We start from the raw sequence: 26051 nt of genomic DNA, 5'->3' as shown, positions 1-26051 counted from the left end.
CTGAAGTTACAGGGATGGCTATGTTAGCTAATGCAGTTAGTAGACATCTTTCACAGGCACTAATTTAACCAATAAAAGTCTAAGTTACCTACGAAAACCAACTATATAAAACAAGCTATCTATTTAAAATTAAACATCACTCGCTAAGTTATATTACAGTAACAAATATTTTCTTTACTGTGAATGTACACAGTGGATAATTTATGTGAAGCTTTGAAAGCTTGTTTGAGAGAGGTAGCAAGCAAATGAAGGCAATAAAAAAATTTCATCAGTGACTCGATGCACTATAAGTACGGCTACGATTATGTCACAGAGGTCATGGATCCGTGACTTCCACTGATCTCCGTGACATTTTCTGCCTCCGGGCTAGAGCTCCCAGCCCCTGCACTGGTGGGGGCAACCCTGCAGCTGCCCAGCTGTAGTTGGCAGCCAGCAGATCCTGCAGCTGCCGAGCTGTGGCAGGCGGCTGGGGGACCCTGCAGCTCCCAGCTGCGGCAAGTGACCCCCATGAGTGCCCAGCCACCTCAGGAGTGAGGGGACCCCACAGCCGCCCAGCCTGGGGGCAGGAGGACCCCATAGTTCCCACAGCGGTGAGGGACCCCAGAGCTCCCACTGACCACAGCAATGGGGGATCTGGGAGCCCCAGCAGCAATGGGTGCTGAACCCGCCTTCCTATTTTGTCAGGGATATTTTTTGTGAAAGTCAGGGACAGGTCACAGGCTTCCAGGAATTTTTGTTTATTGCCAACGACCAGTCCCTCACTTTTACTAAAAATATCGGTGACAAAAAATTAGCCTTAACTATAAGCTACAAATAGAAAAGGGATGGTAGAGCAAACAAGGCAAAAAATACCACTGTTCAAGTTATATTCCAAAGTTTATTAAGATGAGAGTGATTTTAGTGTTATAGAAAATTACAGGAGGTATTTAAAGTTACACAAGAGACCAAGAAAACAAAGAATTTTGAAAAATTTGATGCATTTCAAAAGTTGCTTCATTTATCCGTTTCTGCCAGAAGTCTACCCACAGAGCTGTGGTTTCAAATGCAGGAGATGCAGAATTCCAGCTCAAGTACTTCTTTAATATGTTTCTTGCTTAAGCTACTCTTGCTTTTGGACGTGTACTTTGTTCTGAAGAGTGAATATTTAACCTGCAAATGAATGTGGTGGGATTCCTTTCACCCCTAGTCCAGTTATCTATTTAAAAATAAGGGAGAGAGAGAAGATAATTGTGATGATTCATGTATCTTTCCACAGAGTAATTTGTTTTAGAAGACTGTGACCGACTTGATATCCTGCAATTTTCTACATTACAACCCATCACCAGATATTAATTTCAACCCACTGCTGTTTCCAAACAACCATAATTTCTATGCCATGGCCCATTCTCCTGACAACCCTCTTTCAAACACAGTTGGGTCTCAATCCTACAATTGAAGAAAAGGAGTACTTGTGGCACCTTAGAGACTAACCAATTTATTTGAGCATAAGCTTTCGTGAGCTACAGTTCCCTTCATCGGATGCACCTATCTTACAATTGATTGTGTACAGCTACAGGGGTGTGCCTGCATGCAGTCAATTGCAGGATCAGGGTTTTAAATCCACAAGGTCTGTGCAACAGGCTGGCCTGCCCCTATAAGAGCCAGGAGGCCTGGGGCTAGCCAACCCTGTTCAATCAATTCAATTGTCTGCAACAATTAGCTGCCTGCCAAGCTAAGGACTAATTGGGTCAGGGGACAAGGCTGAAACACCTGGGACCCAGAAAACTCAGTCTGGAGAAGGAACCACAGGGAGCAAGATGGGCTCCTGTGAAAGGCCCTGAAGTAGGGTCTGGAGGAAACAAGGGATTCAGCCCTCAATTCTAAAGCAGGGAAGACTGAAAGGTAGCCCAGAGGGGCTGAGTGTATGAGGGGGGCTCCAGGGAAAGCAGCCTGGGAGTCAGTGCTCTATCCCAGAGCAGAGACACTTAAAGATGGCCCAGGAGGAGCTGGGAACTGAGCCCAGAGGATAGGCTGAAGAAGAGCCCAAGGAGCGCAAAATAAGTTTGTTTGGGCTTCTGAAGGGGGCTGAACTCAGTGACCCAGCTGGAGAGCTGAGTCACATGAATCTCTGGGAGAAACAGAAAACACAGGGGAGAGGCAGTTGAGGCGATGGGACACGTGCAGCAGAGGGCGCTACAGAGCATGCGTGCCCTATGCCAGTCACCAATTTAAAAAACAAACAAAAAAAATCCTAGCAAACTAAGTTATAAATAACAGTTTGGTAGATAACACATTGTCTCCTACTTTGTGTTAAAACAAAAATTCTCTACAAGTTTTTGCCCTGCTAAAGTTGGGAATTTTTTTTAAAAGTAGAGGTTTTTTGGTACAGAAAATGATGATTGTACAAGACATTAGCTATGTCAGTATTGTTACAAGTTTAGAACCAGTCTACCATGTAAACATGAAAAGACTAGCAATTTTCTAAATACAGCAGTAGGGACCAAAAAACTGAAAGTCAAAAAACCAAGAACAATAGTTTTAAGTGATATGGTACGTTCAGACTGACCCCCACCCCCACCACCTGCCTTCAAACCAAAATGTATAAGAAAATTCTTTCTGGTCTTTTAAAAGAAAAGAAATAATTTAATCACCTTGAAAATACCACCAGCCTGTGGTTGCCGTGAAAACGATTCATCATCCATTCCTTGACATGCAGAAGTCACATACATTTCTGAATAATCCTTTCCACCAAAGCAGCAGGAAGTTGTCTTGTCAACAGGCAGCTTCACAGTCTGGATTCTTTTTCCTGGAGGGGAGAAAAAAAAAAGAAGCAGCTTTTTGTTGGTTTATTTTCTACAAAGAATTTAACAAGATTGCTAGTAACCAGCATAGAACCCTATGTTGCACAGAAATGCCAGGTTTGGGGTGGAGGGAAAAGGGGGAGACCAATTTATTGTAATTTAGCAGGCTGAGTGTGAGGCTGGGAAGAATTCAGAGTTCCATTCTTGATTCTGTCATTTACTCCCAGTATAGCCTTTGGCAAGTCACTTAATCTGTTTCTGTAAATGGGGCCTGATCCAAAGCGTACTGAGGTAAGTAGGTGTCTTTTTCCATTGTGTTAATAAATATTAGCCTTTCATTATTTTTGTATGTTAAACTCTCATAATTCTGTTACCCAAAATCCTTTTTATGTTGTGTGTCTATAAATGCAGTCCCCTGTATCTATGAAAGTGAAAAATTCTATCCTTAAACTGAACTGAAATTCTATCCTTAAATGTGAGCAACGCTCAAGAATGTATCTAATTAAATATTGGGATGTGCCTAATTATTCCCTGCATCTCTCAGTTTGAGAGAGAGTCCAGATGACCAGGAAGGTACCCCTCAAAATTAATGAAGGGACCCTACAGAAAAACAAGACTGGGTACTTGATAAGGGGTGCTTATTATCCAATTAAGTTCTGAGATTGGTAAAAGGTATTTGTTATTGCAGATGTTCCTGTAATGAATGAAATAATGGCCCCCGAAAGATGTTTTAAGTTTTAACTCATTAGCAACTGCCTGTTGCCATAGCTGTCAGTAATAATGACTGGGTCAAAAATCTCTTTGGGTTATCAATCAAAACGGATATACCATAAAAAGACATTCTATAAGTAATGAGGTAAACTAAAATATCAAACTGTACACATTGTGGGAAAGTAATTTTTCACTCCAAAAGGAATTTCTTTATCTCACACCCTATAAAAGGAAAGATTCTGGGAGTTAGACTGAGAATTAAAACTGCCAGCATTCCACCACTTACAGCGGTGTCAGCTTTTCACCATTCACAAAGACTGGTCAAGTAAACTTTGCTTCTGTAGTCTGCATAGTGCTGGTATTACTCTTGGATTGATAATCTTTAAATAATTCCATCTGAGCCTGTTATTTTGACATCTCACATTATTATTAAATTCAAACATGGAACAATAGGCTTCAATGGGCTTTGGATCAGGTCCACATAAAACAGGGATGATAATGATTATCTGAACTTTGTAAAGCACTCAAATGTCTATATAATTATTACAGAGACTCAGGATACTGACATGCCAGTGGTCCACTTAGCCCAAGTATAAGGTTTCTGGCAGTGGCCAGTACTAGATGCTTCAAAAGAAGTTTCAAGAAACTTCATAACGAAAATATATACAGGGGAAATTCTTTTTAATCTCAAGCAGTAAGTGCTTGTCTAAGGCCCTGAATCATGAGGGTTTATACCCATTACATATTTTTATCCTATTTATCATATAGATATTTCATACATTTATTGAATTCTGCTGAGGTCTTGTGTTTTCTTTAAATACATTTCCTCTCTCTCTCTCTCTCCCCACCCCCCAATGTTGGTAATCCTTGCAGGTAGAAGCAATGTAATAATATATTGAAAGTTTAAAATACAACATTTTATGGTGAAATACTTTAGGAGTGAGAACTCCTAGCTCTGCTGTAGTCAAAGGGAGTTTTGACATGACTTTGCCAGGCCAAGATTTCATCTTTGTATTTTAAATAAACAGATAGTAAACAAAATTATTTTAGTTTGAAAAAATACTTTTGTTGGCTCACCCAACAAGCTACTCTTATTTCTTTTTCTAAACGAAGTACCAACACAAACAACAACAGTTACTTGGTCCATGTTTGATAATCAAGTCCTTAAATGAGATTTCAAAAAAGGATAGTGAGATTTTTCCATGTCTCATTGAAACACTTTGCGAATTTCTTGTCACAAGAGTTAGATACATTTTAAAAACTGCCTTAAAATTAATCCCACAAAGATAAGTCTGCTTCAGTAATGGACAAAAAAAAGATTCCCATGTATATCCTGAATAGTCCACATGGTTTGAGAAGCATCTTGGGCTCCCTGCATCTATATAATAAATAGCATCTTACATTTTTACAATACCTAAAATAAACTGACAACCGAGGGCATGTCTACACAGCCCAAAAGTTCAACTATGGGGGTGTGAAGTGCAGCACACTCTACTATGCTGCGCTGTAACTGCAAAAGCAAACTAAAGGTTCGTATTTTGTCTGAACTATGCAAACTAGATATCTTTTGGTTTGCGCGTGCAGATACTATAATTCCATCTCACCACTATTTAATCCAGTTATCTCCAAGGATTGCTTAAAAAAAGATGCCAAATAAACAAGTTCCCTTGTCTATCCACCTCCACCCAAATGCTCCCAAATCCAAATTTCACTGAGTAAAACCTGAAAATCCCCTTTCTAAAAATGTCCCATCTTCACCTTAGCCCAATTGTTTCACGAATTTTTCTGCCACTGGCTAAAAATAAAATAAGCCATAGACTGTTTTATCAGCCAGTTTGCCAATAAAAAGCCTTCAATTGGCCATTAACTACAGAAGCGAAAGACATCTTTGCTTAGTCCAAACCCACAAGGTGAGAATATTAGCAATCTAAAATAAACTGAAGTGATATGTATAGACTAAATCTATCAGGTTAAATCCCTGGGCTTTCAAACGTGTAGTCTAAATAAGACAGTAACACCACACTCCTTTCACTGAGAAGGACAAGTAGTGGGGAGCATCTATTCAAAGAGAGACAACAAGAAAACGAAACTCTACAATGGAGTGAAAAACCCTCAGAACAAAAACCCATCCACACACAAACATACTGTCAAGTGTCACATGTCCAAGCCCACATCAGCCAAGTACATTTTGACTCCAGTTCTCTGTTGACCTAAACACCCTATAACTTTCTCCAGAGAAGAAAAACATAGGAATTGTCACTCTAGATCAGAACGATATCCTGTCTAGTCTGATATCCTGCCTCCAACAATGCACAGCACCAGACACTTCAGAAGAAGGTACAAAAAACACTATAATGGATAATTGTGGAATAACCTACCCAAAGGGGAAGTTTATTCCTAAAACCCATCAGTTAGTGGTTTCCTTATGCTCTTACATATGAGGGTTTACTCTCCTTATTCACAAACAAGCATCCTAGCTATATAAATGTTTAATCCATTCTGCTCTTGGACTCAATTCTATCTCATGCCAGTGAGTTCCACAGGTTGTGTTTATGTAGCATTTCACAGCTTTCAATAGGTTACAAGGGATTTTCAATGAAAATGGAAAGTACTTGTGTTATAAGAAAGGGTAAGTAGGAGCAGCTAACTTACTTTTTCTATACCAGTCATTCTTTTGTACACCTCTACCATGACCCCTCTTATTCATCCCTTCTGTAAGCAACCCTAATCTTTTCAATCTCTTCATTACTTTAAATTGTCTTCATCACCCATCCCTGAATGGTTTTTATTTCTGCTATTTTTAACATAGTTTGAATAGAACAGAACACAGTATTTCACGTGTGTACCAATGATTTTTATTAACATTTTCAGTATTATTTTCTATCCTATTTATCCACATTCTGTTTGCATTTTTTACAGCTACTGTGTATTAGACAGAGAGGTTTTCATGGAGCTGTCCACAATAACGCTCAGGTCTTCTTCCTGACTAGTAAGTTAATTTAGAATCAAGCAATATGTATAGACAAATTGTGCAATTAAAATCTTCCTTTAAAATACGTATTACCTTGTCTTTGTCAAAATAAATTTCATAGGCCATCATGCTGCCCATTCACTTAGCTTTGTCGGGTCTCTTTGTAGTTCCTTACAGTCTTTTCTGGGTGTGACTAAACTTAATCATACCTCTCAACCTGCCAAGTCCCAAATGTGGGAAGTTACATGTGACAAAGACTCAAAATGAGGGAGGCAAACACCTGAGTGCGCACACATGAATGATTCATGCTGGAAAGTTAAAATGCTGTGGGACACTAAAGAACTTTATAACCTCCATTCCATGATTCTATATTTATGGTGTAAATTTAAACAATAAAAGTGAGTAGAACATAGGTAACCTTTGTGCATGTGTCAAAGGGGGTACTAGCTAAATAAATTTGTGTTATCAGCCATTTTTGCCACTTCACTGCTTACCTCTTCTTCCAGACCATTTAGCAATACAGGAACTCTTTACTTAAAGTTGTCCCGGTTAACGTTGTTTCGTTACTGATCAATTAGGGAACGTGCTCGTTTAAAGTTGTTCAATGCTCCCTTATAACGTTGTTTGGCAGCCGCCTGCTTTGTCCACTGCTTGCAGGAAGAGCAGCCCGTTGCAGCTAGCTGGTGGGGGCTTGGAACCACGGTGGACTGGCAGCCCTCCTATCAGCTTCCCGTTCCCCTAAGATCCCTGTGCAGCAGCCACCCAGCAGGCTACCAATTGCTGGCAGTTCAGCTGTCCCTCTCCCCGCTGCCCTGTGCTGCTCCTACCCTCTGCCTTGGAGCTGCTCCCCAAGCCTCTTACTTGCTGTGCAGGTGGCGGCTAATGTCAGGGTGTCCCCCTTTCCCTTCCGCTCCTGCTCCCCGCTCCTTTACCCCATCTCCATAGTGGGGGGAACGGGGCGGACACGACAGGGCTCAGGACAGAGGGAGCTTGCTGGCAGCAGCTGCTGTCTCAACTTGCTGATCTACATAAAAAGGCAATGTACTTAGAGGGGCAATGCACCTCTCTCTCTCTCACACACACACACAGTGTGTGTGTCTGTGTCTCTCTGCCATGCTGTCTCCCCTCCCTCCATTCGTGCTGCCTTGTAGAGTGTGAGGCTACATTAACAATGTGTTAACCCTTAAGGGCTCAGCCGAATGCTAGTTCATCATTTAGCAGTAAGTCATTCCCTGGGAAATATCCCACCCTCTGACTTCACCACCTCAACCAAGCTTCACAATTATCATTGCTGTGTAAAGTATTAAATTGTTTGCTTAAAATGTACTCTCTGCGTGTGTGTGTGTGTGTGTGTGTGTGCACGCGTGTACATGTGTACACAGACATACAGTCTTTTGTCTGGTGAAAAAACTTGCCCTGGAACCTAAACTCCCCCCACCCCCTTACCCATTTACATTAATTCTTATGGGGAATTAAATTTGCTTAACATAATTTTGCTTAAAGTAGCATTTTTCAGGAATGTAACTACAACGTTAAGCGAGGAGTTACTGTATAGTAAACACTGGTCTCAGACTGAAAAATGTCAGACTACTAATTCAAAAAAATGATAATCATCAACCAAAGGCCAACAAACGTGGGGAATTATAGAAACAGTTCAGCTACACTACCATCTAATGGCCAAGTTGCAAAAATACTTCTGCAGCTTCTGTTACTTAATGAATATGTAAAAACCCATCTCAAACCTGTCATTTTGGCTGCTATCAGAACTCTTCAATGGATACACATTTTTATATGTTTTATATGTTTAACAGAAGCTAGCATGCTGATCACAAAGGTTACATATCCATGACAAGACTAACTTTTAAGGGGAAGAACTTTAAATGAAATCATTCCACATCATTTTTTGTAGCCACTATCAAAGAAGAGTAGATATGTTTACAAAATTAGCATTGGAATGAGCATTTAAGATAAGAGCTGTTCATCCACAGTAGATGATGAGTACAGACACACTTCCAGAAAAGCCCATTATCCAACTACCCCTTAGCTTATTTAATGCAAAATTTCAGTTCATCCTCTGAGAGGAATTACCTGTCGCAGGGTCTAGACGGATCACTCTCCCTCCATCATAACAGGCTACCCAGAGTTTGCCTTCTGTATCAATACACATTCCATCAGGGATGCTTTCTTCCTTTTCTAGCTTGTACATACTCCTGCGATTGGCTGCAAATGAAAATCAACAGGCATCATACACTAAGGGAGATATTAAGTTATTGTGAGTTAACATTTTCCTAAGTCATACTCCTAGAAATAGCTAAGAAGGATGATTTTCTAATGCTGCACTGAATCCAGCTCCCTGCAGTCTTGCAGATGAGAGAGAGAGTATATAAGACCAGTTTGTTTCTGCAGATGGTTATTATTCAGCTTGACAGCCTGCAAGTCAGTTTGACTATCAAACACACAACAATTATTTTTGGTACTCCCTTCTGGTATGTCAACCATATATTTCCCCTAACTATAAATCAGGGAACTATTGAATATATTATAGGAATTAATAATTTGTGTATTCCAAATTTGACTCTTTTCCACCTATACAGCATTTTATAAGCTGTCTGGGCCACTTCATAATTGGATTTTTTCAGTCACACATAGAACTGGAGCCATCTCAATAAAGAGATTCCCAGAACACACCACTAATTGTTCCAACACAAAGCTGACATTCAAATATATAAATCAACAGAAAGTTAGGAAAACTATGAACTCAAAGAGACAATGTCAATTTAAAAAAAATTGCACTTTATATGAACATTTTACCACCCGCTATTATTACAAGATATTAACAAAAGAAAATCCAACTGTTCTAGTTTGTTTATTCTGCGTTTTGACAATTGACTGTCAGAGTCAGTTTGTTCCTAGGTTTCCTCTGCTGTGTGGGGCTTTTTAATATAGAAAAATGTGATTGTAAACCACAAATATGGTAGTGGGACTTGGGGCAGACATTGTACCTAAAACAAGTTTAAGCTCAATTTTAAAACTGACCAGATTTCAAACTGATGGTGTTCCTTTAAACCAAATTATTATGGTTCATGTTACTTTAAATCAAATTTTTAGAATCCAAGTTGGAGGAGCTTTTCCATTTGCCCATGCCTGTGAAAAGACCTTGAGGTTATGGTGGTGTTTTTTTGTTTTGTTTTTTTCCCCCATAAATAAGGGAAGATGATGTTTGAGTTACTGCTTTTCAGCAGTTGGTTGGCTCTCTAGGATCTTCTTCAGTTAGGGATTTCCATTTTAAAACAATATATGAATGCACACACTATAAAAGTGTAGCACATTTTATATGCTGAAGAGATGGACTACAAACTTCTCTGCTAATTCACCTACGGTTTCATAACAGGCAGCATAGCCACTGGAGGAAAATGAGGCAAAAATGCTTCATACTTGATAACACAGAAACATTAGAAGTGAATTGTGAGTGTATAATCAATGAATGTACAATTTACAGGCTCAGCACAGATTGCAATGGATAAAATGAATTTTAACAAATTATTTCAGGTCAATTATTAAATATATAAATTTAATAATGTCCTAATATGAACCAATCCATCTAATTACTCTGAGCCAGGAACCTACTTAGATAAGCTGTTTTTTTAACCCAGTTTCTGCTAACTTGTTTTCAACCGGGTTTTGATGTCCAGAATGGATGAAGCCAAACCACATTTAAACTAACTAAAAAAATAATGCTCTAGGACCACAGGTGTAAGTAGGGCCTGGGTCACAATTGATTTTTTGCTTAATAGTTGAAAGAAAAAAACTGCACAGAAAGTAACTTAAAAATATTTTAGCATAAAAAAAGAATTCATACAAATTTTTCCTGTTTGCAGGTCATAATCAAAGGCATCCACAGAGAAGGACAGGCTATCAATGTAAAAGAAAGTCTTGTGATCCAGTGACCAATCCAAGCCATTAGAGATGTCCACCTGATCAAAATGCTTCACTACAGAATGATCAGGGAAGAGTGTATACAGAGCACCTTGGTGTCTCTCTAGCACAGCAGGTCGAATCTCCTCAGCCATGGTACCTACAAAAATGAGAGGGTCATTCATTAGAAAGCACAGCTTCACAGAAACCAAATGCACTCCTTTTACAGTGGCAATGACTGCCTCTTTGACATAAACTTCCCTCAAACTTTGACTAGGTTTTCTCCTTTAAACATTCAAAGAGATTTAGTTAAAACCAAAAGGGAGAAGGCAAATTTGATTGTGTGCATTTAACAGAGCATGATGAATAAAATTAAAGATTTTTTAAAAATTGTGGCTGCAAAGGAGTTGAAGGCAATCATGCTAGCATTGTTAATTACACAGTGTTTTCAAACAGTAAGATGGTTGTCACAATTTAATGCCCCTCCTCCCCCAAACATTGGAAAAAATTGCACTAACTTTAGAATCAGGGCTACAAAAAGTCTTAAAATCTTAAATGACAAGTTATGCCACTAATAGAGATAATTTTTTTTTGGGGGAGGGGGGAAGGGTTTGGTAAGAGAAAATTGAAATTAAACCTTGAAATTTCAAACGTATATCAGACACACTCTCCCTGCTTTGAAAACAATTTGCTGTATGCTTAATTGTTTTTGAAAATATATTTATATTCAGTGTATGGGAAAAAAACAAACAATAAGTTTTCCACTGTAAACATATTTGCATTGGTATTTTCCAAGTACATTCAAAACAAGACATGAATGCCAACATTGGAGACAAGAAAATAAATTTTTATACGACGAAAGAACTTTTTTTTTTTTTTTTTAAACAGAATAGAGCAGAGCTCTGGGGTAATACATTTTTAAAAGTGGATTAAATTATTATGGTATTTTAGAATTAATATTTTCTGTGGCTTGAAAGTAAGATGACAACCTCGACTTGAAAGACAGACACTTCCTACATCTGCCACGGTTCTTTACAAATTGTCCCTAAAATCTGAGGAAAAAGTTCTAGTGCTCCTTAGTACATATTTCCAACATACCTGCAAAAAACCTCCCTGCAGGGTCCACTTTCCCATCATTGAATCTGTTGTTTGGTTTATCCTTGTCAACGTGAACAATGGTGGTTACTGACTGGTCTTTCCATTTTAAAGCAGCAAACCTGGTTCCCAGGGTAACGACATAATCCCCAGATTTCCGAAGGGCCACGCTGCTAACAGGAGCATCTAGAGACAACATAAGAAAACGGGTGTGAGGGGAGACGTAAAATACTATAACTGTAGATAAAAAGCAGTCAGCCACCTGTAACCAACCTATGATTGCTCATCACACTCATAACCAAGGTTGACAAATATTTCATTCATATCCAGATGCTATTCTTCTATTTGTGATGTATTTGGCCAAATACAAAAGCACAAAATAATAATTGATAATTAATCTCACTTTAATTAATCTGTGCCTTCCTGGGTAACATGGTATATCTATCATTCACCACAACAAACAAGAAGCTTGTATTGTATGTACATGCTTATGCACACTTATGGAATTCCATTAGTGAGAACTACGAACTAATATTGCACACACAAAAGTAATCAAATTATATATTGAATTAATGTATAGACTGCAAGCTTCTTGGGGAAGGCATCATATTGTCCTGTGTGTGGGTAGGTAGGTAGGTAGATAGATAGAAGTACCTAGCAAGGAAGGATAATCCAATGGTTAGGGCACTAGCCTCGGTCTTGAATGACCTGGGTTCGACTCCCTGCCCTGGCAGACTTCCTGTGTGACTCTGAGCAAATCATCTCCTCTTTGTGCCTCAGTTCTGTACGGTGCTGTACAATGGGGATAATAGTACTTATCTCACTAGGGTGTTGTGAAGATAAATGCATTAAAGATTGTGTGGTGCTAAGAATCTACAGTAACGATAAACTAGCAGGGCCTCTGAGGGCTACTGCAATACTGCTAATAGTATTGTTATTATTGTTTATTTATATTGCAGTAGAACCTAGAAGCCCCAGTCCTGAACAGGACCCCATTGTGCTACGCACTGTACTAACACAGAACAAAAAGCTTATATGGAGAACGTAGAGTTGATCAGATACACTATAAATTAAAAAAATAATTTCTATGCATTCTGATGGTTAAACTTATCTTTTTATTTCAATTAAAAAGATTTTTCTTTTAAAAAGAAACCTGTTTAAAATTATAAGGAGTACTTGTGGCACCTTAGAGACTAACCAATTTATTTGAGCATGAGCTTTCGTGAGCTACAGCTCACTTCATCAGATGTTTACCGTGGAAACTGCAGCAGACTTTATATACACACTGTCCTGGACAGTGGGGTGGGAGGAGGTATTGTTTCATATTCTCTGTGTGTATATAAAGTCTGCTGCAGTTTCCACGGTAAACATCTGATGAAGTGAGCTGTAGCTCACGAAAGCTCATGCTCAAATAAATTGGTTAGTCTCTAAGGTGCCACAAGTACTCCTTTTCTTTTTGCGAATACAGACTAACACGGCTGTTCCTCTGAAACCTGTTTAAAATTATGTTATAATTGCAAACAAACTATGTTAACGTCTAAACTATAATCTACTAAAATCACTTAAATTAATTTTAAAAAGATAATATTCAAGAAGTACATGTTCTCTGCTAAAGATTTAAAAGGAAGTCAAACCACTGAACTAGTGAAAGTGGCTGACTGAGCACCTGGAACCAGAGTTCACTGAAGGGCTAAACCAGCTTTTGAGAGCAGTAGCCTCTCCTGCAGGTGCAGAGAGAATATTTTCTTAAATTTCAAAATTTATTCAACTAATTCAGCTCAAATGACTAGCTCACTCAAAGTTGAGAGACCGACTGGGAGTTGAAATTTTCTTGAAAAAGCAAGAATGCTTGTTTTCCTCTTCCAATCTATGAATAAAAATCAGGTGTGCAAGGGAGGAGATCTACTAATTCTAAAATCTTGGAAGAACATGGTGACCAGAAACTGACACTTGAACTCAATAACTACAGATAATACTTCCTTTCTTTAATATACTGAGCTAGTTTTAAATGCAAAACTAGTTTTGATAAACTTATTATGTAAGTATCAAGTACACATAAGATAAATTCTTAGTTAAATAAAACTTAAAATGCTGTTTTTGTGCACTTAACTGAATTCCAATTTCTATACAAATGCAGCTTGACACAAATCATGAGTTAAAAAAACTAAGTAAATAAGAAATGCGCCATTCATCACTTTTTAACAATAAAAAAAGCTAAAAAATTAAGAATGTGAATAAATGCATGTTAAGCTATGTAAATGCTTAAATAAAATGTGTGCATATATAGTCTATCCTACTGGTTAGCAAAAAGTACCAAATTATATCAACCACGGAGAATCATCCTTTCTTCAGGAACATAGCTAAAAAGTACAAATTCAAAACAAGATTAAAATCAATTATTTAAATAAGATTTCCCAGTTGTTGATTTTAAATGAGGGTTAAAATCATGATTTAAATTGCTTTGATTGAACTCAATCCACCGTTTACAGTAGCGTGAAACCGAGTTTACCACAATAATAAATTAAAAAAAAATAAATGTGCAATGTAAGATACTTACTGAGTTGCCATTTACATACTACAGCTAGTTGCTACTAAACTGATAGGTATGTTTGGATAGGTAAACATAACACAGTACATAAAAATAGAGAAGACAAGGCAAGGCAATTCAGATGCGCATTTTAAAAACTATTTCTGTAATAAAGTGGAAGCTAATTGTGTGTGAGAACATCCAAATACCATTACTGTATTTAACTAAACTGAACATGATTTTTTGCCCATATTACCCCCCGACCCCAGAGCACCCGCGGCGCCCCCGGGCCGTTCCCTGCCCCAGAGCACCCAAGTCAGGGGTATATAGTATAAATCATGGACAGGTCACAGGCTGTGAATTTTTGTTTACTGCCTGTGACCTGTCCATGACTTACTAAAAATACCTGTGACTAAAACGTAGCCTTACTCATGACACGGGATGACAGCTTAAGATGTACCTAAGCCTAAACTCACTGCCCCAGTTTAATTTTACACGAGAGAACACTTCATTATTATAAAACAGCAATTTGCGTTCACGTGGATTGAAATGGCTACACAGATTAAAGACGACCGGAGAAACTGCGTGACAAGCTTACCCTAGGAAGCTGGGGAAAAGAATGAGCTACTTACATAAAGAGAAACATGGAACACAGACAGAAACCAAAATGGGCCCAGAGAACAAAAAAACCCTCAAAAAACTTTAGAAAAATTAGGACAGCAAAAGGGAATCTCACCTCACCAGGCTATTCAACTGACATGATCTCCCAGGACAACATGGAGCTTATGGCTAAAATCCACTAACTGTAATTAAGATGTTTTTAAAAATAGGTCAGGCTTAAAGATCTTAAGGCTGTTTCATTCTTTATTGGAACCCTGAGGTGATAACCATAGAGTTCCTGTAAAAATACTTGAAGTGGAAAAAAGACTAGATGTATGAAAAGGAGTTGCTATAGAACAGAAAAAACCAGAGTAATACATATTGCAGCAGCACCTAATCAGTATCAGGACTCTACTAAAAGAAAAGAAGTACTTGTGGCACCTTAGAGACTAACCAATTTATTTGAGCATAAGCTTATGCTCAAATAATTTGGTTAGTCTCTAAGGTGCCACAAGTACTCCTTTTCTTTTTGCGAATACAGACTAACACGGCTGTTACTCTGAAGGACTCTATTAGGCATTGCAGTTCAACACACACAAACAAAGAGTCTCTGCCTTAAACTGCTTACAAATACCCACAATTAAAAAGGCTGGGGAAGATATCAATGGTAGCAGATCTTCCAGTGGAAAGATTTTTCCATCAGATTTCTCAGACAAAGGCAAGATGTTGTGCAGGTCTTTCAGATGCTGCAAACTGAATATGCGTTTTACTTCCTTTTACCTTTTGGCCTCGTCTACGCTAGAAAAGTTAGGTCAGCGTAACAACATTGCTCAGGGGTGTGAAAAATCCACCCCTTCTGAGCATTGTAGTTAAGCTAACCTAAGTCCCCATGAAGACAGTGCTTCTTCCATTGACCAAGCTACCGCCTCCTGGGGCGGAGGATTAGGCTGTGTATACACCATCCACATTACAGCCTGGCCACGGCAGCGCTGTGACGTGAGCAGTGTAGTCACACTTTATCGCAGTGGGAAAGCTCTCCTGGAGATTAAAAAAAAAAAAAAAGCCACCCCTAACGAGTGGTGGTAGCTTTATTGCCGGGAGCACAGCTCCCGGCGATAAAGTGCGGTTTACACTGGTGCTTTCCAGAGCTAAAACTCGTCGCCCAGGGGGGTGTTTTAGCGTTCAGCAAAAGTTTTAGCATTGAAAGTGGCAGTGTAGACACAGCTTTACTTACGCCAACATAACAAACCCTCCTGTTGGAGTAGGTAGTGTCTACACTGAAGCACTGCAGCTGTGCCACTGTAGTGTTTTAAGTGTAGAGAAGCCCTTCTATGCTGCAAGTCACAAACTTGAAGAGATTGTAGTCTTTGCCTCTGAAAATATATATAACCTACTGCACCTTTAATGTACCATATGCTTTGTCTAATGTCTTCCAGAAACTATGGGTTTGTCTTCCGTCAACCTAGAGCTGCATACACTGCGCCAGCTTAAGTACGCTGGTCAGGGGGCACGGATTTTTCAGCCCTGAGAAACTTAATTAAGCCAGTTAGACCAGACCTAATCTGCCAGTGTTAGAGACTGAAACTGCATTTTTCTACCCTTTGCTATTCTCTCTCCTCCTCTTGTGTACATTTATTCTGTCTACTGAAAAATAGCACTGGATTTTAACAGAATGTGAGAGGTGAAAGCTACAGTAAAAGCCTTTTTTAATCCGGCATGTTCGGGGAATGGGGGTTCCGGTAAGTGAAAAATTCCGGTTAACTAAGAGGGAGGGAGTCTGGGTGGAAGAGAGGGTGTGGGGATAGGGGCTGGGGCATGAGAGGGGTCTTGGATTGCTGGATCTGGGGAGCACTCACCTCGGGTGGCTCCCTGCAAGCAGCGACCTGTCCCTGCTGTTCCCAGGCGGAGGCGCGGCTAGAAGGCTCTGCACATTGCCTCTCTCCCACCCCGAGCACTGGCTCCACAGTTCCCATTGGCTGGGAACTTTCAAATAAACTTTCCCCTCCCCATCAGTTAAAAGATTCTATAAAAGGATATGTTAAAATGAAGACTTGGGTTTTAAATGTTGTGACTTCTTTTCTTTACTTCGTATGCATGATTACTAAATGTTAGAGAGTTTTGTTTAATGGTGTACAACAAGCAAAACTGAGGCCCTGGCAACTGATTCCTGTACTCAAATTACTGTTAATGTTGAACCAACATGAAAAGAAAGAAAAATAACTTAAAAATCTTAACAACCCAAATACCCTATTCAATCTTTACAAATGACCCAATTACAACATTGTAGTGTTGCAGCATTGATGGGACCAAACTGTGTTTTGACTTGTATCTGAATCATTCTACCGGAGAAGACAGGAAAATATTCTGTATGTTTCCCCTTCATTTCAGATGCTTGCTATGGACAGAGTAAGGAAGCTGTTACTACATTTTTTTTAAATTAAATAAATTTTTTTATATGTATATCCATTTACTAAATAAAATATCATTGAACGTCTAGACCAGTGGTTCCCAAACTAGGGGCGCCGCTTGTTCAGGGAAAGCCCCTGGTGGGCCGGGCCAGTTTGTTTACCTGCCGCGTCCACAGGTTCGGCTGATTGCGGCTCCCACTGGCCGTGGTTCACCGCTCCAAGCCAATGGGGGCTGCGGGAAGGACAGCCAGCACATCCTTTGGCCTGTGCCACTTCCCGCAGCCCCCATTGGCTGAGAATGGCGAACTGTGGCCAGTGGGAGCCGCGATCGGCCGAACCTGTGGACGCAGCAGGTAAACAAACTGGCCCGGCCCGCCAGGGGCTTTCCCTGAAAAAGCAGCGCCCCTAGTTTGGGAACCACTGGTCTAGATCATCCTGCATCTGTGTTAATATTATACAGAAACAGTGAAAGTTACTTATGTATTTGGTTATTTTAAACGCACTGCTGATAGTCTCTGAAGGGACTGTATAGCTCAATTTCCCACTAGACACAGTGGAAGAATGGAAGAAGTGTAAGGGAACCCTGTTTTCCAGTCTTGGGTTAGGAGAACAGAGTGAAGGCTTAGATGTGACAGAAAACGGGGGGGGGGGGGGGATCAGATGGGAGATATTGCGAGCAAAAAAAGACGTGTGTGTGCTTAACTTTAAGCATGTGAGTAGTCCCACTGAGTTCAACGGGATCGGGGACATTACAGACACGACCTTTATATCAGCAAGACTGAAATTAAAATCTATTAAACAACTCTTGCACAATTCACCATTAAGTTGTTGCCCAAGATGCAAACACTAAAATATAAAATAACTAAGATAACTGCTCAACATAGAAATCTAAGCTTCATTCTCTCTTAAATACAGTACCATTAGAACACAGAAAATATCAATAGTTTAGTCATATTGTAAAAAAATAAAATAAAATCGGTAGGTGGCAGAGCTTTCCAGGGATTTAAGTAGATCAGAGAATTAGCAAATGATCCCTGGTTACTTTACACTCAACTGACCCATTAGGTACAATTACAGGTGATTAACAGGGAATTGACAAAAACAGAAAAGAAAAAAGTTGAGTAGAAATATCTTGTTTCTATAAAAGCCTACTATCTAGAAACAAAGTAAGGAAGAATAACTTTAACAGGTATAGCCAGTAAAACTTGGGATAAATATCAGACAAGAACTGATTTGGAAACTAAATTACCAAAAGTTTTTTTTATAGGATGTAAGAAATGTAATATAACATTTTGCACAAATTTAATTACTTCACAGTATAAATGAAATGCATGGGACTCAGACATACGACTGGGCTGGCAGAGATGTGGAAACAGAAGCATAGATGCACACATTCTAAACATCCAACATAGCCAACAAGCGTATACAGTACCAAGGAACGCTATACTAGTATAAAAGAATTAGAAGTGTCATCAAAGGAGAACTCTATAACCTGTAAGATGCCATTTACTGCCTTTTGTCCAGTCCTCAAACCAGAAGTCTGAAGGAAGTCACCTTCAAAGTTTAAATTAAGTAACTCCTAAATTTACAGGTATCTCAATTTACTGCTGATGGACAGACTAAGTTAACCAGACTTTTATGAACTGGAATCAGTTTCTTACAATACAGATTCATTATTAATAAAAAATTGTACAAAAAGGAAATCCTATTACTTACAATTTTAAATTATCCATTCAAGTATGTTTTCTTTCATACTAGACAGGTTACATGGTCTATCTGTTATGCATGACGTTCACAAGTATATTACCTTGTTTTCACAATAATGAATGCTAATGGCTTTTTGGAATGAATGTAAAGTTTATTAAATCTTGCAATTTAATGATGCAGGATCAGAACCTATGTGGATACATACCATTCCTATTCTAAATAGATGGCCAAGAAAAATGGATTACAACTGGTACTACAAAATTCAAAAGACACGAATAACTATATGTAACCAAATAGCAAAAACCTAAATGTTAAATGAAACAAAACAGGGAAAAAAAAAAAATCCTTAGGACTGGGTCCAGTCAATCATAAGTTTACTGGTCTTGAAGAGACACTGCAAAGCCCACTCCTTTTCTCCAAAACAGTGTGATGGGCATGAATTGTAGTGAATGTTCTTTCTTCCCCCAACACTAAACATGGAATTGTTCAGTATTTATGCACTTTTAATTTCTTTATGCACATGAGTCTAAGCTTTTTGGAAAGGCATATTTTATCAATCCAAAGAAAAACATTTACACTAAAAACATTTACATTTTGGCAATCCATGGCATCTTTTAAAAGCAGCTTCTTACCCACAGAAACACTTTGCACTTGCTTGGTGAATGAATTCCATCGGCAAATCTTTTTACCACTTATATCCACATATATAAGTGAGCTTTCCTTTTCTTCCCAGACTGGAGATTCTCCAATTTTGCAATTCTCATTGACAACACACTCAACCTTAATGGATGACATTTCCTGAGAGAAAAAAGAATTCAAAGTCAGCAAAGCAAAACGTTAATATGTGAAAGAAAATCAGCTTTAAATCCAATTTAAAGCTGAAATGAAATTGAATGTAAAACAATATTAATGTTTATTTTTTCCCTCATGCTTTGAACATGGTAATGCAGGCTGCTCTCTAAAGAGAGCCTTATCTACCTATTTTAAAAAAGCAGCGATTTTGGAGATCATCAAGTTGCTGCTATTCTTCCCTCATAGAAAGCAAATGAAGTAGACAGTGACTCCTGATCACCATCTGAAAATCAGGAGGCAGAAAAAAAATATTAACTTAACCCTGATTTTAGGTACTGAAGTCTCATGGAAGAGGGTTACCCTCAGGAAAATAGGACAGTTGCTGAAAAAGCAAATTAACTGGTAAAAGTGTGACTCTACCAAGGGTACAATCTGAACAGATGGGTAGCTGTGTCGCCGCAATTCCCCAACCTGGGGTGCTTTTTAATTTACACTGTTTTGCTGTGAGAGTGACCACTCCTGTCTGGCCTTCTCACACACAGCCTCCAGGATGTAAATCACTCCCAGCAGTAGGGTCTGAGTGCAATAGCCAGCCACTCCTGATTACACTTCATGGCAACACCAGCAAATTCCCAGTCCCAGACTTCCCCCCAGAAATATGCATCTTGTACTGCCCAGCCCCCTCCTGGACAATACAAGCTCATATAAAGTCTGTCGTTTATGATATGCACAAATCTTCCTATCCCAAATGGAGTTTCCCAAACAAACACACTCATTTAGATCACAAGCACAAACTTTTGCGGTGCCGGTGGGTGCTCGCACCGTCCCCCCGGCCCTGCCCCAACTCTGCCCCTCCCTGCCTCTATTGTATCTCTCCCCAGATCCCTGCCCTGGCCCTGCCTCCTCCCCCAAGCACGTGGTGTTCCCCCTACTCTCCCCTCCCTCCCAGGCTTGCCGCATGAAACAGCTGTTAAGTGGCGCAAGCCCTGGGAGGGACGGGGGAGAAGCAGGACCCAGCGGCGCGCTCAGGGGAGGAGGTGGAGCGGAGGTGGAGGTGAGCTGGGGCAGGGTGGGGAGCTGTCGGTGGGTGCAAGGCACCCACCAATTTTTCCCTGTGGGTGCTCCACCCCAGAGCACCCACAGAGCCGGCACCTATGATTTAGATAAAACAACAGATTATTTGTAGTCTGTAGTTAATGAGGCACATTAAATCAGAATTAGTTACAAGGAAGTAAAAGGTAAAAACACAACTAACTTAACAAGCTAGATCCGTGATCTCCAAACTTTTCACGGTCACTTGCCCCTCCCTGAGCTGGGAGCAGGGCTGTGGCTCTGGGGGAGGGGAGGTGGACAGGGGGTCGAGGCTGGGGCAAGGAGCAGAGCCTCAGCTGAGAGCAGGGCCGGGAGCGGGACCTGAGCAGAGCTGGAGAGCAGAGCAGGGCTAGGAGGCATTTCCCCCCTTCGCCCTGTTGGGGCTGGCCCAGGCCCACCACTCCACCCCAAATGTTCCTCCGTGTCCCCAGTTTGGGGAGCTAGATGAATGCAAAGGAAAAGTCTCTCTCCCGACATGTTCCAGCAGTCTTACTGGCTGAATCTCTTTTAGTCAGGATATCTCCACCAGTCCAATGTTGCTTCTTTTCTTCCTCAGGGGTTGATGATGATATAGGTAGAAGGCAAAGGAGAGAAATGATTAGGGGGTGTTTGCCCTCTCCTCTTATAGCCCTTTCTCTTGCACAAGAATCCAGCTGATGTTCCGGAGCAGGGTGGATTTGAGTTAAATCGAATTGATTTAAATCATTAGCCAGGAAGACTCAATTTAATCATGGTTTTCTACATAAAAGTGCATTCTTGTTGGTTGTTATAACCTTAATACATATTCTTCACAACTCAGAGATAGATGTAGGTTTCATTTTTAGAAGGTACACACTATACATTTTTGAACAGTGATTTATTTTGAAAACTTTTCAGATTGGTTTGACAGCTATATCAGAGAATGATTGTTTGGTTATTTCATTTACCAAAGGTAACTGAAGCAGATATTTCTGAAGTCATTGGGAGGTGAACTATCTCCAATTCAACAAGTTAATCATTAATATTTGGAGGATTTTCTTGCCAGGCGGTATTAGGAGGAGAACATCACCAGACAGACATATAAATTGTATAACTAAAACAATGTTAAGTATTCTGGATTTTTATCTTCAAAAGCAAACATATAATATTTTAACAAAACAAGCATATGTCCCTCACTTCTCACATTTATCTCTCCAGACTTCTTCTCCTTGTCCAGATCTATTCCGCCCCCTACAATCTTCTATTCATTGAACTTTTTGAAACTTTGCACTTTTAGAGAGAGGTAAGGGATTGACTCTGTGTACACAAATCTGCAGAGGGACAACAGAGTTGAAGTCTGCTATTTCTCACCTCTATACATTTAAAAACATTTTTGCTGTTAACAAGCATGTTACCTCTGGAGACACAAATCCACAGTTTGAGAACTGCAAAACTAAGCATCTCTGATGGTATCTTCTCGACTAAGCACTGAGTCCCATTGGGTAGATAGAAAGATTAACCTAAATAATCTATACAGAAGCCCCTGCAACCGCATAAAATTGGGTCCCTAATCCATGAACTATTGGAACTCATTTACAAAACTTTTCTTAAACATTACATGAATATATTGTCTCATACTATAGAATTAGAATTTATAATCCCTATTCCATGATGAGATATCTTTGAGCTATAATGTATCTTAATTAAAACCATCTTTAGATAGTTTTTTTCCTCAAAAAGCATTTTATCAAAAAAATCAGATTTAAATAAAAAAAATCCGATTGTTTTGATTTTTTCTAAAAAAAAAAAAAAAAAAATCATTGATTTGTATCCACCCTGTTCCGGAGACAGAAACCTGTGTGTCCAGGAACCTTAACTTGCTTCTTTGTCAAAATGTAGATTTTTGCTACACCAAAGAGTGGCCACTTAATCAGATGATGGTCCATTTGATTTCACCAACACCTGGCTAGTCTTTTGTCTATGGGGAACTCATTTGTGTGACTGCTCTCCAGAACATGTCTTTGATAATATCCTATAGTGGAATCTTATATCTTTACATACAATGTTGCCACACACATTTTCACCAGGACAACAATGATCAGTAAATCGTGAGTTTTCAAATGATACCTTACTTGGTATGCTTTGAACAAAATTTAACTTAGTCTCGTAAAAGGGGTGAACATAGAAGTACAGACTGTCAATGAGTACCTAAGCCAGATTCAGAAGCATGATAAAGGCCTAAATAACTGACTGAGGACTCCATTATTATGTTCTTCCTACACAATTGCAAAGTTTCCATTTCGGGCAATTTAGGCCTTTAAGTCTGAGTTACCTATATAACACGCTTTAATTTTACTTTTTCCCCATGGGGTTTTCTTTTCTTTTTTAAGCTTCCAACTGATAGCCTAGTCAGGTCCCAAGGAGTTTATGATGTTCAATATGAACTTTAGTCCTCTGAATCCCACTGGTCACCAACACACTTGATGTATGTGTTTGCAGGATTACTGGTACTACTAATATAACTAGTAATAAGCACACATACAAGTGTTTGCAGGATCAGATTTCTACATCTATACAGAACATCTGTGCAATACAGTAACTTCAGAATTTATTTATGGGCATGATTTTTTCCTTTGTTCGTCTAATTGCATACAATTCACAAGTTTCAGAGTAGCAGCCGTGTTAGTCTGTATTTGCAAAAAGAAAAAGAGTACTTGCAGCACCTTAGAGACTAACAAATTTATTTGAGCATGAGCTTTCGTGAGCTACAGCTCACTTCATCAGATGTATACCGTGGAAACTGCAGCAGACTTTATATACACACAGAGATCATGAAACAATACCTCCTCCCACCCCACTGTCCTGCTGGTAATAGCTTATCTAAAGTGATCATCAGGTGGGCCATTTCCAGCACAAATCCAGGTTCTCACCCTCCACCCCCCCACCCAAATTGTGGAGGGTGAGAAAGGGTGAGAAAACCTGGATTTGTGCTGGAAATGGCCCACCTGATGATCACTTTAGATAAGCTATTACCAGCAGGACAGTGGGGTGGGAGGAGGTATTGTTTCATGATCTCTGTGTGTATATAAAGTCTGCTGCAGTTTCCACGGTATACATCTGATGAAGTGAGCTGTAGCTCACGAAAGCTCATGCTCAAATAAATTGGTTAGTCTCTAAGGTGCTACAAGTACTCCTACCCTTATGTAAATGTCTTAGGTACTATATACGTGGTGCCTACATAAATAAGCATCAGCAGCTGACTTGTTTAAAGTAGCCATGGAGTCGTTCTGCTTCATATGAAAGTGGGTTATATCTTTCATGAATTAGAAACAACAAGATTCCAGAGCGAACACTGTATTATTGGCATTTAAGCCAATACCAAAGATCGTGAGACCAGCTGGCTCATTTTATCCACATAGCTATGTAAATGTCTAGACATATGTTTATGTTTCGGAATTATGCCTCGCGGCACTACATTTGCATAAGTTAAGTCTTCATGTCACAAGGTCTCAAAAGTTGCCGAGGCAAATCAGAAAAGAGAGAAACTAGCAAAGGAAAATACTCAATTTCAAACATGTTTCAGAGAGGCAACCTTGTATGACCTAACTCTGAATGAAGTGAGCTGTAGCTCACGAAAGCTCATGCTCAAATAAATTGGTTAGTCTCTAAGGTGCCACAAGTCCTCCTTTTCTTTTTGCGAATACAGACTAACACGGCTGTTCCTCTGAAACCTAACTCTGAATGCCACATTTAATACCTTTCCAACTCACTGCTAGGCAAAGCCCTGCAAACCGTCGCCACAGCATTCCGGCTGCACACAGCGCGCTTCCCCGTTCACCTTTCCATTTACTACACACCCAGCTGATGCACTTTTCAGATCCACTTCCACACTCGGCTCGCATTTTAACCCTAGCCCCGCGACACAACAGCCCGTTACAATGAAGAAGTCCCGGGGGGCGGAAACACGCCCACAAACGCAGTCACTCTGCCTTGGCCAAGCACGCTGCCTGGTGCGCTCAAACCCCCTGCCCGAAGGAGCCCTGGGCTGGTGCCCCTTTCCAGCCCCCGCGGTACCTGCTTCGGAGGAAGGCACAAGACCGGCGGGGGGGAGTTCTTTGCTCCGGCGCTGGCTGCAGCCTCGGCGAGGACTAAGCACTTATAGCCCCTGACTCTGTTACTGGTTAACGCGGGTCACTCGCTGCATTTTTCCACTCCCCGCCCTGGGGGCAGCGGGCCGGCTCAGCACTTGGCCCAGGCCGGTGCAGGGCAGAGCCCGCTGGCGCCGCCCCCAGCCAAAGTTCCGCCCGCCACCCGCGGCAGCGGCGACAGACCCTGCAAGCGCCTCGCCGGGGCGCGCGCGCGCGCTCCCCCACGAGGCTTCTCCGCCCACGCCGGTGCCCGCCCCGAGAGGCGCGCGCCCGCGCGATGGTCCCCAGTGCGCGCGCGGCGCCCTCTCCCCCGCGGGGCCGCGCCGAGCCCGGGTAGATGGGGGGGGCGCTGGGCGGGTGGCTCGCGGCGGCGGCGCCGTGTCTGTGCTGGCTGCCTGCGGGGCGGGGCGGGGCGGGGCGGGGGAGAGACCCGAAGGCGAGGCCGGGCCTTGGCTGCAGCCAGAGCTGGCGCAAGGCCGGACCCACCGGGGCCAGGTAAAGCGGAGCCAAGGGGCAGTTCCGTGATTAGTGAGCACCCCCGTTGGCCGGGCTGTGTGGGTGCAGACAGCCCCCCTGGCATTCTCCGGGGCGTGACTCCAGCCCCGTGTCAGGGCAGCTCCTCCCTTCCCACCTTCTTCACCCCTGCACGACCAGCCGCCCTGCTTCTTAGCCAGGGGTTGGACTCTTCCCCCCACGCCCCCGCTCTTTTGCTTTCTTTGCCCTTCCCTGTTTCGGGCTCTTCGCCGTGCGGCAGCAAGGAAAGGTTACTGCTCACCTTCCGCTAACTGGAGTTCTTCCAGACGGTTTGGGCCTAGGGATGCCCGGCCAGAGGACAGACACACGCCCATGGGCAAAGCGGAGTCTGCAGGCCTGCACAGAGCACCATGCCGCCGAAAAGGGCGTATAAGGAGGCTCAGCGGCACCCCCACTCAGTTCCCGACTGCAGAGCAGAGCCTCCATAGCCCAGGGCAGGGCCACCACAAGGGGGGGGAGTGGGGAGAGACAGAGAGGGGCAAAGCCCTCTCACCTCACTCCCACCACATTCAGTAACATTGCAAAAAGAACAGGAGGACTTGTGGCACCTTAGAGACTAACACATTTATTTGAGCATAAGCTTTCCTGAGGTACAGCTCACTTCATTGGGTGCAGACTAACACGGCTGCTACTCTGAAACCATTCAATAACATTGTTTTCCCTGGCTAGTAGTGCTACTCCAGCCTCAGAGGTCGAGTGTTGCTGAGCTGGCAGATCTCGCCCCTGCCCATAAAGAAAATACAGCAACAGAGGAGCTCAGGGTGTTAGTGGTGCCACCTGGCAGGGGCAGCACTGACTTGTCGGTGGGGCTCC

General features: G+C 41.2%; 1 protein-coding gene and 1 long non-coding RNA gene across 3 annotated transcripts in view; one reads left to right on the top strand and one right to left on the bottom strand.

Moving 5' to 3' along the window:
- Positions 1-857: 857 nt before the first annotated feature.
- RGN (regucalcin) lies at positions 858-25499 on the bottom strand. 2 transcript variants are annotated; one of them, XM_075130956.1, is made up of 7 exons: positions 25480-25499; positions 19347-19512; positions 11476-11658; positions 10322-10537; positions 8551-8682; positions 2631-2785; positions 858-1195 (listed from the first exon to the last, which is right to left on the bottom strand). In XM_075130956.1, the coding sequence occupies exons 2-7, from the start codon at positions 19507-19509 to the stop codon at positions 1145-1147; spliced, it is 900 nt and encodes a 299-aa protein (XP_074987057.1). In that variant the 5' UTR covers positions 19510-19512; positions 25480-25499; the 3' UTR covers positions 858-1144. The 2 variants fall into 2 exon arrangements, with proteins under 2 accessions (XP_074987057.1, XP_048715455.1); XM_048859498.2 differs by lacking the exon at positions 25480-25499 and adding an exon at positions 24631-24879.
- LOC125640671 (uncharacterized) overlaps positions 25117-26051 on the top strand; it is a 30304-nt gene continuing 29369 nt past the window's right edge. Inside the window, exon 1 of the long non-coding RNA XR_007357852.2 lies at positions 25117-25199. This is a non-coding gene — a long non-coding RNA (uncharacterized LOC125640671). The remainder of the gene's footprint in view (positions 25200-26051) is intronic.

The sequence above is a fragment of the Caretta caretta genome, chromosome 1 (assembly GCF_965140235.1).
Source record: "Caretta caretta isolate rCarCar2 chromosome 1, rCarCar1.hap1, whole genome shotgun sequence".
NCBI lineage: Eukaryota > Metazoa > Chordata > Testudines > Cheloniidae > Caretta > Caretta caretta.
The sequence above is the reverse complement of the archived record's forward strand: the minus strand, read 5'-3'. Positions and strand labels throughout refer to the sequence as shown.

Bases quoted from the DNA above. Each gene is read 5' to 3' on its own strand.
- RGN (XM_075130956.1), bottom strand. From the start codon at position 19,509: ATGTCATCCATTAAGGTTGAGTGTGTTGTCAATGAGAATTGCAAAATT. The intron at 11,659-19,346 runs GTAAGAAGCTGC...TGTTGTCTCTAG, and splicing joins AGTGCAAAGTGTTTCTGTGG to ATGCTCCTGTTAGCAGCGTG. The intron at 1,196-2,630 runs GTGATTAAATTA...ATTTTTAAATAG, and splicing joins AGGCTGGTGGTATTTTCAAG to ATAACTGGACTAGGGGTGAA.